Source organism: Pteropus alecto, unplaced genomic scaffold (genome assembly GCF_000325575.1).
Source record: "Pteropus alecto unplaced genomic scaffold, ASM32557v1 scaffold61, whole genome shotgun sequence".
Lineage (NCBI taxonomy): Eukaryota > Metazoa > Chordata > Mammalia > Chiroptera > Pteropodidae > Pteropus > Pteropus alecto.
Window position 1 is genome coordinate 20919317 of NW_006434835.1, and position 15175 is coordinate 20934491.

The 15175-nt window shown below is 37.1% G+C and overlaps 1 protein-coding gene across 1 annotated transcript; it reads right to left on the reverse strand.

The window, feature by feature from the left end:
• Positions 1 to 203: 203 nt before the first annotated feature.
• FAM98A (family with sequence similarity 98 member A) lies at positions 204 to 14935 on the reverse strand. Its single transcript, XM_006910381.3, has 8 exons — positions 14747 to 14935; positions 11988 to 12136; positions 9834 to 9968; positions 6064 to 6248; positions 4956 to 5036; positions 4291 to 4407; positions 2085 to 2252; positions 204 to 1995 (listed from the first exon to the last, which is right to left on the reverse strand). Exons 1-8 carry the CDS (start codon positions 14797 to 14799, stop codon positions 1333 to 1335), a joined length of 1551 nt encoding a protein of 516 aa, XP_006910443.1. The 5' UTR covers positions 14800 to 14935; the 3' UTR covers positions 204 to 1332.
• Positions 14936 to 15175: the final 240 nt, after the last annotated feature.

Below are 15175 nucleotides of genomic sequence, written 5' to 3' on the forward strand. Positions count from 1 at the left end.
ATAACATCATAATAAAAAGTAAATCTGGAAACACCTATTTTTCAATTTACTTAAGGTTTTAGGGTAAGGGGTATCTTTTACTACAAGTTGTTTTAAGGGAACACTCAAGAATCCTTGGGGTAGCAAAGGCCTTAGTTCCTATGTTTTAAGCAAGTATCCAGAATAATTGTTTTAAAAAAAGCTAAAATAAAACTCAAACGAGAGAGAATGTACAGATACTTTATTGCTCATCTTTCACACAAAGCACACCTCCCGCCATTTTCACAGCTTGACAATGTTTAAGTATACAAAAACCCAGCAAGAAGCGTCATGTCATGTAGATTTCAGTAAAGGAGAATGTAAAACATCAACTCAGCCAGGCTTTTGTTTTCTGCAGCAATAATAAAGGGCCTCCCGCACTAAGCAAAAGTCTGTCCATACTCTGTAGTGCATTTCTTCCATTACAAAAAAGTCTCCTGCCCAAAGCAAACTAACTTGTATTTGCTGAGCCAGTGGTATTAACTCGTGCATAAAACAAATTTGTTTGCTGTTTCTTCTAGCAGATTTCAAGTAAAAATAAGGTCGAAAGAGGAACTTGTTTTGAATGAATGCAGGTCATTTTGAATTGCTATACTTAACTAAATGCCTACATGTACTATAGGTTCACAACTTAGTTTGCTTTTATAATCTTTATGGATTTTGGCTGTGTTCAAGGTTTTCAGAGTACAGCTTGTGGTATAATATTCCATCAAAAGGATAAGGCTACTGAATGTGCTATCTGCAGAAGAGCTCATTTAATAGGAACTGACCTAAAAGTTCTATCATAAAGCAAATGTGGCATAACCTCTCCAAATAAAAAGCCAATTAGGGCAGAACTGTGCTTGGAAAATAGTCATTAGAATAGTATAAGGAAAACATATAAATGCCTTGTTAATATGAGGATGGTTTCCTAGTTGCAAACCTAAAAAAATCTAGGAGAATCCTCATTTTCAAAACCGCATATTGAAAACATGAAAACTACTTATTCAAGTAATTTTTTCAAAAAAGTATGCATGTCTGACTGTGGAATTAGTCTACTGGTCAATTAAAGGCAATTTTAATTACCTTTTAAAAAAGTCTTCATACAAAGGAGAGATGTTGTATGCGTTTCTCAAATAAACAGCATTATGTAAGTCCATTAAAAAAAAACAACAAAAAAACGGAATTGAATGAAGACCTACAAATGCTTATGCCAAGCAGGAATCTGCCTGCCACCTGTGGCCTCACAGTAATTCAAAATCAATGCTGGATTCAGGATTCTGAAACTTAAGTTTCTATTACTTGAGCTCTAGCAAAATAAAAGGTTCTGTAGCCTCAACTGGTATAATGTCTTCCCTGTCCAAATCCAGAATGATTATACTGATATCCTCCATGCTGGAAGTGCTGTTCAAACTGTCCCCCCTGGTGATAACTCTGGCTCCCCCTTCCTCCCCAACCTCCCCCCTGGCCTCCGCGTCCACCTCGGCCTCCACGGCCACCCCGCCCTCCGCGACCACTGCCTCGATCACCATGGTGCCCGCCATCTTGGTATCTATTGTCCTGCTGGTAGCCACTACCCTGGTATCCACTTCCTGTATATGTAGATGTTTGGTAGCCACCATAACCACCACCTTGGTAGCCACCACTGTGGCCACCATGATAGCCACCAGGCTGGAAGCCCGAATCTCGATAACCACCATCTTGGTAGCCACCTCCTCCTCCACTCCCTCCATCTGTCCAGCCTCCTTGATGCTTATTTCCTCTTCCTCCCCCTCGGCCACCATGGTCGTAGCCACCACGTCCACCTCTCCCTCCTCCTTGTTCATGACCTCCTCGTCCTCCATATGAGGACTGTTCATAACCACCTCGCCCTCCTCCTCGGCCTCCTGTTTGCTGCTGGGGTCCATCTTGCCTTTTCTGCCATGGTGGCATCTCTGGGGGCGGTGGTTCAATTTCGTTGGGTCTACCTCCTCTGTCAGGTACCCTGCCCATCAGCACCTACAGGACAAGAAAGATTATTTTAAACTACTTTATTTTGTAAATAGAAATAAATGTATTTGTGAGAAAGCTAAAGGTACTCTAATCACCTTATTGATGGAACAGGCGGTCTTTTCTCTTACAGAGCCACTGCTTGTCCTTAAAATCTTTGACAAGTCTTGTCTTGCAGCCAAAAGGTGGGCAACAGAAATAGTACTTTTAGGAGATAAGAGTGAACGTTTTGGCTGGTAAACCTTTGCTAATTTCTCTGTCTGACTCTGTTGAAAGAAAGTGTTCAAAGACAAATATCAATTTTCAAATTACATAGAAACACTCAAATAAGATTTCCAAAATGTCTGATAATATTTACTAAGCTCTAGCTGGGAGGAAAGAAGTTATATACTCACCACTGCTCCTACCTAGTCAACAATTATCTTACAATACAGCAAGAAATGATGGTATTTTGGAGATAAGGGGAAGAAGGGGTACAGGAGGTGGAAGAGCTCCCTTTTGGACTATGGGGCTAAAAAGGTAAAAAGTTTCCCCCCGCCATTTGTCTCAGATCATTTGCTTTTTAATTTTCCCATCTTTGCTTACTATGAGATCAAAAATGTTGGCTAATTTGTACGAATTATAATACCATGATACAATTCTTATAAAAGTGATACCCTATTTAATACTTTCCTCTATTATAAATAAGAAAAAAGGGTCTATCTTAACCATTTAATAGAAATATAATAAGCATTATATTTATTTTTCTCATAGTATCAAGATTATTTGGGACTATTATACCTAAATAGGTGCTCAATGTTTGTTGAATGGAAACAAACACCTTTGAGAAAATGGTGTCATGTAGGTTTCAAATAAAATTGATTTAAAATGCAATTTCAAAGTGAGACATGAGTACACAAATTTCATTATGTGAAGTAATTTCAAACAAAGTTTCAAAGTGAGATATCAGTACATAATTTCCATTAGATGAGAAAAGGGATTTGTGCAAGTAGTTTCTGTAGTCCTTCCTCATCTTCCTCAATGTATTTGTGTATTTCATGTGATCATTGTGTATTATTGTTCAAAAGAATCTTAAATGTCACCTAGATTTAACATGGTATTTTAAAGATGTCAAAAATGAGAGTAAACGGAAACTCAGACAAGGGTACCGCGAAGTCAACTGTAAAGTCCGTTAATGGCAGTGCCAAGACCAGAACTGCAGTGTCAATGCCTCAGTCAGTGCACTCTGGTCAATCGTCATGTTTTCCTGGTTGAGAGTTGCAGGTTATTGTTTCTGAAGTGTATCTACCATGCTGAGAGTGAAATGACTGCTTTTATCAAAGATAATTTAAGAAAGGGCTGGTATTTCCTAAATAGCAATCACAGAAGTGAACAATTTACTCCTGGTGTTACTATGGACTAACTGTGAAATATTAGGGAAAGTCTCCCATTTATCTGGGTCTCCATTTTTTTTCTTGCAAAATGAGGGGAGTTAAGACGCATCTCTAAGACCCTTCTCCAACACTAAAATATTGTAATGCAATAAACATCTACCCCAACAATTTAGCAGCCAAATAGGACTATGCAAAGGTTTAAAGATTTTAGGTGAAACTAACATAGTAGCAAGATTATTAGAGAACTAAAGAAAAACAATTTGAGACAATTCACTAAAGTTCAGAGAAAAATCTATTTTCAAAAATAAATGCACTATTAAGAGAGCATCCAATACTAATACATCTGGACCAACCTCCATATAAAGTCGAGGATTAGTTCCATTTCCAGGTTCTGAGAAGGTCAAATTAGTCAGTTATGCCCATTAATCCCCACTTACTGATCATATACTAGATATTTTATAAATATCTGCTGAATGACCAAAGACTTTTACCTGGAATATCTCATTTAAGCTGAAATGAAACATCAATCTTACCAGATTCTCTTGTTCTCTATAAACATATCATAATATCTGGTCTTGCTAAATCCGGTATTTCTAAATTTAATTAGCAGATAATATTGTTAGCTTAAAGTACAGTAAACAAATAATTTAAAAATTTATTATTTTAGTAATTTTCAGGTAGTTTCTCTACAAATGGGTACTCCCAGTAGGGTCTATGACATACAGTTTTGTTAAAAATATTTAAAAACTGAAAAATAAATGTTTTCATTATTGCTGAATAGCTGAAAGAACTGTCACTCAGCAGCTCATTAAAGTTCCTGTGTGTCTCCTACATACTTCTCTTGTAGTCGACACTGTATCTCAACGGTACTAGGAATGCTTAAGGGTCATGTCTACAAATACTCTGTCTTTTTAAATTATTCCACGTGTACCTTAGCTCTGTCAGACCAACCAAAAGATTGGACAGTGACGTCCAAACGTTTTATTAGCAGCTTTCTCCGAACTTCATATTCATTGGCTATGGCTTGGTTAATTGCTTCTATTTTTTCCTGAAACAAAATTAAAACAAAACAAAACAAACAAAACAGTATTTAAATCTGCTTGACTCCTGTTTAAAAAGGGCACAAACTATCTGTTTCATTCATAACTGAATCCCTAGTACTGAGCACAACTTAAGCTGTTATTTAAACGACAGGCAAAATAATGTCTCAAAACATAATAAGGAACACGTAAAGTACAAATTCTCATTTAGCTCTCTCATAATTAATTCACTGTGTGAAGCTCAGCCCAATGAAGTTCTTGGCTTGAAGGCAACAACCTATTTGGCAATTAGAAACATGCATCATATTGAACCTGAATTTATTTTAATCAGCTGTGTGAAATATTTACAAATTATGAGATAAGTGCTCCTAATCTTACACAAGTAAAATTATTCTGCATAAACCTTAAGATTCACAAAAACGATTCTAAGGATGTCCACCTAGGAAACTACATATTAGAAAATATAACTTAAAAAGCACAAACTGTAAGTGTTGACACAAATATCTTGATAGATAGATGGTTCCTTACAAATTTACCCAAGATGTTCACTACTCACCCAGTGGGCTGGTCCCATTGACTTCTTCAATAAAGGCTTTCCCACATGATTAGGTGGAACTTTTGCTAATGTTTCCTTTAACTGACACAAAAACATAAATGAATGAATAAACAAATCTAAAAGTAACACATATCCTCATCTTCCCAAGTCCCATCATATCTTGTCATCAAAAGAAGATTCCTGACAGAGGCAAAGGTGGAGGATGTTTTGAAATGTTCAAGGCCCACACAATAAAGACACTCACTTGTCCCACTCCTCACGTGCCTATGGAAGCGTGATTCCTTCACTGCACCTAGAACACGCCCGACAACAGCGGGCACTCAATGTGCATTTACTGAATGGATGAATGTACACACAGAAAAATATGGACCATGGATACACTGCTGCTCCCCTGTAGAGTTCAGCCATATTTGTGCATCGTGGTATCCATCTGCCCCACAACACAAATGTACCAATTCTCAGAGTCCAGCAGATAAGCATACAGAGAGTAACTCTGCTATAACAAATATTCTCTTCTATTCATTATTTAATTAAAATTGCTTGTTCTTAATCAATTATTAAAAAAAAACCCTCTTAACTGTTGATAATGTGTGGTATAAAAATAATTCTGACTTATTGTCACATACTAGATTATGTTAGCAGTCAATAAATCTATTTTGCCAATTGAAACACATAAGACTCGAAGTGACTGGATTAAAAACCAAGAACATTAACATCCTTCTCTGTCCAGTCACTGGGGAGGAGGGTGGTCACATTTAATGATAAAGACCTTAAAAATTAATCGCATCGAAGTTCAATGATAAAGTAATTTTTTAAAGGACTTAATTCTTATGTCTTTTTACATTATATCTAGTTTGTTTATCAATCAAAGTGTAAAGTTTCTTTTTTGAAAAAGAAATACACTAGCATGTTAGAAAATACTAAAATACTAATTTCTCTGTACGGCATCTAGGATTTAAAACCCAAAACTCATTTAGTAACAATTACTTAATAATATGCCCATTAGGTTCCCATTAAGAGAAATTAACTTTCTTCATTTCAAACAAATGCAGGACTATGCCTTTAATACACTACAATCTGGTACTAAAGGTCTTACTAAAGGTCTTACTTTTTTTTCAATCCCGCTGAAGAATTGGAACATAGTTATATTGGCTGGAGGTTTGGACATTCCTAGAGCAATACATATGCCTTTCAACTCTTGAAAGACCTCACTACCGCCTCCTTCTTGAGCTTTTTTTGGAGGAGTATTCACACAGAGCATTCTGGCAGCTTCTAGTTCTGAGATGAGGTATGCTGAAGTAAACAAAATAAGATTTCAAAATGAGATACAGCTACAGTTAATAGTCATAAGTCTGGAGTCACAACTCTATAGACCTAATGATATGTAACTTTTAAAGCTGCAAGAATGGATAAAAACAAGAAAAGAAAACCATTTTTACCTCAAATGACATAGCATATAAACGTGTTCTGTAATTCAGGTATTTAACCAATATATATTTAAAGGTTGATTTAAAAATAAGCGATTCTTCTTTGAAACCAAAGGATCAAGGTAGATCACATCTAAATATCTGGATTTTTGCATTTCATTATTAAGGAACCTACAGAACAGGGGTTGGCATCTGTTAACAAATTTGCAAAAGGTGGCAGGCGACCAATTTTCAGCAACAGTTAAAAAGGATATTTTTTTTTTTACTTCTTACCACTGATATGTACCTCTGATACAACTATCTTGCCCTCTTATTTTCCAATACTTAGGTACTATGTTTAGCCCTAGTGTGAAATATTATTTAGTAGTCAAAGTGTAACTTATAGGAGAAGAGGGAAGGCACTAAACTCCCAAAAGCTCCTTTCTGATGGTCTCTAGTTGCCTAATGTCATCCTCCCGCTTTTCAAAAGAAACTTTCTTCCGTCTGCATTCTTCTCAGTATTCCCTTTCCCTCCTACTTTCCTCATTCTTGCCCCCTCCCCTAAAAAACAATAAAACTTTCTAATTATTTCTTGGCGGAGTCCTTTTGTAGTAGTATCATCCCCCCTGTGTTGATTGCAGTCAGGTATAATGAGGGCTGCAATCTGCTTCAGGTAATTAAGGTGAAGATATAAATATTCAATCTTATTCCTTTAATCTTCCCAAGGACATTTCAGTTTTTCTAAAAGATGACTGGTAATCTTTTGGGTCTCAGGATTTCAGGTTATGTGACAAAGTGAGAACCTTCTAACAGTATGAGAAAGATAGTTTTGGAAAAAGACATTTTCTGGGCTCTTAATTTTAGAAGTACAGAAGAATGATCAGCTAGGGATTTGAGATCATGCTCCCCCCCTTCATATGTCGTCAGTTTGGCGCAAATAAACTCTTATAAAAAGTCTCTAAAAAACAAAAAACAAAATGAATGATCAGCCTGAATATCTCATTTCTTATACCCAAGGTGTAATGCTATAAGTTATAGTGATCATAATTTCGTAGATCATTTCTGAAAAGCTGCCAACTCCTTTTCTAGAATAATGGCTACAGTTAAGTTTCTGGATAGGTCATTCTATCCAGAATGACCTATTTCAAATGGGTTTGAAAAAGAACCTTAACTTGTTCCATACAGCAAACTGTATGAGTTAAAAGATCCAAATAGTAAAATCTCACTGTCATGAAAACAATCAGTTTTAATAAATAAGGTTTTACTGGAACACTGCCACTCTCGCTCATTTTCAGACTGTCTGTAGCTGCTTACAAGCTACGACAGCAGAGTTAAGAGTTGTGACAGAGACCTTACGGCCCACGAAGCCGAAAATACTTATTATTTGGCCCTTTAAAAAAAGAATTTGCCAACCCTTGTTCTAGAAAATCATATAGTATATGATTTAATAAACTCATTCTCTAAATTTAGGACAACATAGCTCAGGTATTCACAAAATTAGTTCACCAATACAATTACCATCAAAATACATTAACTGTAGCTGATGTGTTCAAAGTACTAGGAAAAGCACTGGAGATATTATAGCACAAAACAAAAAAGATTACCTCTACAGACAATCTAGTTAGGAATAAAGAACAAATGCATAAAAGATGACTAGTACCTTTATCTATTAGAAACTCAGATATCTGACTTATTTTACCTAAGGGAAATGATCTGACAACCAGAACGCCAAATGAACAACCAAAATAGTTCTTAACCTGACACATGAGTTTTTCAGCCACTCATCTGGACTATTCTATTTTACAATTCTAGTGAGCTTGGTTTATTTCCCCCCTCAAAGTACAATGTATTCAAAGATTCAAATCAGTAAGGTAAGTGTGCTGGAAGAATTAAAATTATAGCATCAAGATGGGACAACTGACACTTGGAAAGATGAGAATTATTCATACAGAGCGAGTAGAGAATGAGTACATGTACGTAAATACTAGCAGGAAAGAGAGGATACAAACTGAGGAGAATCTTTTCGAAAAGGGGAAACAGCAAAAGCAAAGATAAAGATATGTGTGAACAGTTCCAAGAGTAGATAACCTTTAGATAACTTAGTTATTTAGTTGACAGGCAAATAGTTGCATATTAAAGTTTTTGTGGTGATAGTACATTAAAATTGCTATTAATATTGACTCTGCTTCCAAAATAATCATGTTCTGTGCAGTCTGCTTAAGAAACAGGAAAGAGTTAAAGGCATTTTATTAAGATTTATATGCAGAGTGGTTTTTGTAAGTATCAGCACTAAAAAGGCCAAACTCTGAGCTCTTAGAACAATTAGCTATTTAGGGTTATTACTAGGCTTTCCACACAGCTGTTGTCTTCCTATGTAAGATAACATATTCTAAGTGCCAAATATTAGGTATTGGTAAGGATAAGCAGTGCTACCAAGGAAGAATAACAGTACACTGTGGCTGAGCCAGTTACAGAAATTATACGATTTGAAAGTTACTGAATGTGTGCATTAAGAACTATATGCAGCAGTATCAATATCTAAGGCAATATCTAATCTTACGGGCATATCCCCACTCCCGCCCCTGTAACAATCATTTGACAAAGAGGAAGTTAAGAAAGTGATTCTGGAATAACAGTGTTTAAGTATAATGGCTGTGAACACTTTTCTTTTTAATTAAATCTTTGAAATTGGAATTGTATCATTTTCTAGAAACCACAGTATGGTTGTAAAGCCAATATTTTAAAAATTCTGATTTGTGTTTGTCATAATAAGAACTATAATATTCAGTTATCCAAAGCTTTACCTAAATGTGTCTCAGAATGTTACAAAAATTCTGAATTAAAACTATTAGTTGAGTTTATTGAAGAGTTTATTTAAGGCAAAAAAATCTACTTACTGTTTTTCAGGGTGGAGAGAGAAATAGTAGTTAGTATAGAAAAAACATGGAAGGAAAGAACTTTTTGTAATAATTTATTTCCCAGAATGATCAGTGAGTACAGGAACAAAGCAAATATTATTGCAGATATTTTTACATTGTAATTTGACATTTACAAACAAAACCAATACCCCTAAACAATTACCCAACCAACAAAGAAATATCAACAAGACAAAATATTTTAATTAAAAAAATCATTATTCCCACGCTGTTTCCCCAGTCTATTTTAAAATGAGCTTTCAGTCTAGAACACTAAGGTTTAATGATCACACACTTGAACTACACTCCAACACTACCTTTGGTCACATTAGGTAAAGCACAACAGCCTGAGCACCACCAAAGCTAAATGATAAAGGAATAGCAATTACAAAACAACACTGCTACCAGTGCACAGGCCCACCATCAGCTTCCAAATTGAAAATTTAATAAAGTTTTCTTTAAAATAAGTATTCTGAATTAAAGCTAAATGAAACAAAACAGCTAGTTTATTAGTCATGGAAAACATAAAAAAAACATTCTAGTAGCCATGAACTTACTGAGCAAAAGGAGGCAGTTCTTCTGAACGAGAAGGCGCTTGGTCACATCCCCAGATGTCAGTGAAAGATAGGGACAGTTCATCTCCCCTAGTAGCCCACTCACCTCAAGCTGGAATTCTTCAGCTTCACCTGGGCCTTTTAAGATTAAAATCTTATTTAATAAAAATAACTGTTTTTCTCATTAGCATAACAGACATATATAAATTGAAATTTTTAATGGCATTTTCCTAACACAAGTTCCTTTTCTCCCTTATTCCTCCTTTCTTACACCACTGACAATTTTCTTTCTGAAATACTTTCATTAGGTTACTCCCTTATTCGAGAATGGAATAATTATAAATAATAATCTTTAATGGCTTCCTAATTTCTACCTCCCCTAATTTTTCTGCCTTTAAAGATTCTTCACAGCCTCTGTTTTGCCCTTCCCAGCATACTGTTATGGAGTAGTGCCTACTAAATGTATGGAGTAGTCATCTACTACTTCCACAAATATTTCCTGTATTTGTGCCAGGCCTGTCTCCTCACTGTCACAGGTCGGTCTCAGTGCTACTTCTGTGCCTTCATTTAAGGTACTCCCTATGACGGAAATGCCCTCTCATTCTCTCTTCCTCAATCAAATCCCACCTACCCCTCAAAGCCCAGTTGTCCTGCTCCTCGATGACAATGTCCCCAAGTACTGTTACACTCACTGATTTCCTCCCCTTGTGAACCACAGAGTGAGGCATTTAATTACTGTACTAATCTCCAGTTCTTTCATTTGGAAATAATCTATTTCCAGTTAGACTACATTTGAAGGTAGTAAATATGACTTGTAGTTTTGTATGCCCATAACCTGTCAAGCATAGAGCTCACTGCGTGAACCAAGTAAAAATAATGCTCTTTCCTCCTTACTGTTCAGATGGTTCTGTATCGCAGAGGGGCAAAAATGAACAAATTCTGAGTGACTTGATCGGGGTCCTATTTCTCATCTATAAAATGGGAAGACTCTATTATCAAGGTTTTGCAAACTGTGTGCTGCGAACTCCAGAGTTTCACAGAACTCCTTCGGAGACAGCTGGGGAAGATGAGAGCTGTTAGAAGTGCTCCCTCTCAACTTCAACTAGAACCACTACACTTCTACCTGTTTTATGTGTTGGCTCCTACAAAATGTTTTCATTTGAACCATGGGGCTCCAGGTTATAAATAGTTACCGTCTAGTACAGGCATGTTCAAAAGTTCCTACGATCTCTGCAAAGTTCGGCCTAGCAGCAAACTTAAGAGCACTGGCTCCCAAAAGTGACTGCTGGGTTGAATCCTAGCTTTACTACTTACTGGTTGTGTGACCTCAGGCAATGTATTTAACCTCATTATGCTTCCTTGTTTAGAGTTGGATGAACTAACATGTACACCTTAAATATACTAAACTTGGAAGAGTGAGCTCTTCACAATGGGATTCTGTGAAAAAGAAAATGGGATTATGTGTATAGTTCTCCATTAAGGTGGGTTCACAGGTGGGCATTTTTCTTTGTTTCCTATTATAGGTTTACCTATGGTAGAAGGGAACCAGATGGAGTGTCAGGTTCCAAGCCTTACCTGTTTGCAGAGTCAACAAACTAGTGCTAAACCAGTAACAAAATTGGAAAATGTGAAACATCTCTCAATGCCATTAATCTGATGGTGTGGGATCTGGTTGTGTTATATCAAGTGATATGATACAGAAAACTCAGAAAAGCGTTCTTTCTCCCCATGTATAATAATTACAATGCATTTACTTTACATGCTATACATACCTCTGGAATCGGGTAGTCCTAAGAGAAAAACATCCTCATTTCTAGATCTAGCCACCAATTTAAAATCTCACAAGTCATGTTTTACAAAGAATAGAAAGTTTGTATATACTATATTTGTCTGCATTTTTCTGTATCTCAGTAATAGGGTCTTTTCAACTTCCACAAATGTTTAATAGTGACATGACTATATTTTGGTTTTTCAACTTCTGAAATCACCTTTCTCTGAAAACAATGGAGGCAAAAAAAGTATTTGGTTTCTTTACAAAATTTCAAAAAATATATTAACAAAGAACTTGAAATTTCAGCTTAAGTACTGATAATGTTCAACTGACAATATCCCAATTTTATTTTTAAATTTTGCACCTAAAACTGAGTGTTTACTTACTGTTAGTTGCTTGCACATTTTCCTCCAGTTTACAGAGCACTCTTAATTCAGACACCAGCCAAGCACAGAGTTTGGTAAACTCAGGGGAACTGGCTCCAGCAGAGACTGCCTGAGACAGAGCGCCATCTTCTAACAATGGACCCTTGTAACTGGTGAGTTAAGAAATCACACTTCAGAAGAATATAAAATCACACCTAGTACATTATAGACACAATGTATGTATGTATTATTTGTATACTTAAGCAATAGTTTAATAAAGATAAGTTAGGAAGACCAACTTCTTAACTTGCAAATATAAAATTTAGAACTATACTAAATCATTAGAAAAATAAAAAGTAAACGGTAATTGCAATTTAACACTTCAAAATATGTGAATATTTAACAGAATGAAATTTACTACTAAATTATGTCAACTTCTATACATTTACCGCAAGCTCTTATTATTTTCTTTAACTGAATCGAGTATAAAACTCGATTAATAAGTGATAGCTAATTATCCTATAGTGTACTATTTCAGAAATAAAACTTAGGTTATCTTTTCTAGGTATTTTTTCTAGAAATCTATTAGGTTAAGTTTTTAATGACTTCCTTTAAAAGCAAAAACTTTCAAATTTATTTCCTTTTCCTATATTTAATGACAGTTAAGACTAGTAAAACATAGTAGTCCAAGAGAAATGTCAAGATTAATTTAATAAGTGCTGGTGAGTTGTCTGACTGAACTGGTACAAATGAATCCTAATCCTTTGTAAATGACTCAAATGTAATTTAAAATTATTAAATGTTCACAAGACAATAGTGATAATAAACCCCAATCTAGAATAAAGCTAGAATTAAAGATTTTGTCATTCTTGAATTTGAAAATATTCTTCAGAATATTACTTTCTTTTAAATGAAATATTAATAAACACTTATTAAAGACGTTTTAAATATGCTTAAGATACTTTGATGTTTAGAGGTATAGTGATGTTAAGAGAAATGACAATACTCGATCCTTTTAAAATACAATTATATGTTTACACATTGAATGGCATGGAAAAAAATGTTACACAAAAAATAAGATTATATATACTCTGGCATCTAGAGTCAAAAACCACGTATTAAACACTGGAATAAAACGACCAGACCTTGAGATTTCTTCTTGTGTTACACACTTAGATTTTTTTTTAGTTTATTCTACAGGGCAGAAACAGAATCCATCAATTGTTAGGGACCTCTATCCATTCAGACCAACTACATTTAAATAAGGTTTACCTTGTCTTCTCATCCTACTGCTCTTTCAACACAAAGCTTAAGTGTCACTGCTAAGAAGCTCCTAGGACTTCTTTTTACAGTAAAGGGACCCTCCTAAGATCTCCTCACAGCATATTCTTACAGCGAATTTCTCTTCACCTTACTTTGTACTGTTCAGTGCTCAACCCAACACTGACACAGAAAAAGTGTTACTCAAAAATGTTTAATGAATTAATGACTTCATGTGTGAGTAAGCAATTTAGTCTGAGATGTCCACCAGAAAAGTCTACTTTAATGATGTGACTTTTACTTATGCTCTAATCAAAGAAACAGTCCCCTAAAGTCTGGAATAGTCACAAAAAATCAAAAAGTTCAAAAAAAAAGAAAAAAGGAAAAAAAAGAAAAAGAGCAATGATAACTAACTTTGACCAAGAAAGGTGATAAGCACTACCACCTTCTTTCCTAAAAATTTCTACCAGAACAGCAAGTTACTTAAGTGGGCAGAGTTTGGGAACCCTCACAGTGTCCTTTCCTAAAGCTGGGTTCTCTCAAACGTTTCCATGTTATGCAAAAGCCTAGGGTAAGGTTTTGATAAAGGACTCGTTACTTTATAAATACAGTTAGCTAAGTCTGTAATTTTTTTTTAATACTGTATCTATAAGGCAATTACTTAATCATCATATGATTTGTTTCTGGAAGCACAGTTTCTGGAAGCACATTTAGCCCAAGAGGTTCTAGGTTTTCAAGTTTTATAGAGTACACTGATCTGGGTGACCCAGTGAGAAAAGAAGCCCTATTTCCAGGTTCTAGATATGATGAATTATGGTTGGTTAACTGTCGGGAGGAGAGACAAAATACACAACAAATGCGCAGGGACTTGGTGAGTGAAGATGACCCTAGGGGTAAGGGTTAATAATGGATCAAAGAAGTAGAGTGTCAGTCAAGGAAAACTGCCAGTGGTTTCCATGGAGGTGGTGACAGGTTAGCGCACAAATAAGCTAGCTCCCGGAATGGATGCAGCGCATAGACATGTGGCTTAGGGAAGCCTGGGTGCATGCAGTGATGACTGGGCAAAGGAGATTTTTTGAGAGAAGTGGGGTGGGGCTGGAGAAGGGGTAGAGGCTCAAGACAGGGGTAGAAAGTTTGGAAGACAAGTAGGAAAACAGAGAATCAACTTTGGCAACCTCTACACTGAGGGGGTAGGGCAGGCGGATGGGGAGCAAGGAGAAAAGCTCAGGGAGGGGGGAGAGAGAAAGAGCCCAGACAATGACACGCATGACTGACAAACGCTGCGGGTAAGTCGGCTGCAGGGAGCACAGGGCAGGCCAAGGGGCGTCGCATTTGGAGGGCCCCGACCCGGTAGGGCATATAGTAGACGGGGCACTGGGGTCTCGGAGCCATAGTGGGGGTGACATCCAGGAGCTACGGGGTGCGGCGTGGAGAGGCAGGTGTCTCCAACTGGAGCGCAGGAGGTGTTCCCGCGGGTTGGCAGTGCGGGGTTTGGGAGACCCGTGCCCTGGCAGTCTTACCCTAGATCTTCCAACGACTCCAAGATGTCAGTCTCCACGAGGTCACACTCCATGCTACTGTGGTATTCAAATTTCCGAGTCGTCAGGCTCCCCTCTTCGCCGGCAACGCGTACACTCGCGCATGCGCTGCTTCCCCGGAACTTCCAAATCGACAGCTGGCGCCTCAGACCCCGCACTGCGCATGTCCCGAGCGTGCGCAAGAAACTTAGTCTCGCCTGCCCCCACCCCTGCCGGCTGAAAGATTGCCGGGCGGCACAGTTTTGCACATGCGTAGTACTGAAGAGTGAAGCTGGCGGTCCAAAGAAGGGCAGGAGGACTGGCTGCGTGGCAGCTGGGCGTGGGGACAGGGCAAGAGGGGGAGCGTTCTAGTCCCTCTTAATTGGGTGTACGCATGTGCGAATATTCGGGGGAGGCGGGTGGGGGAGGAGC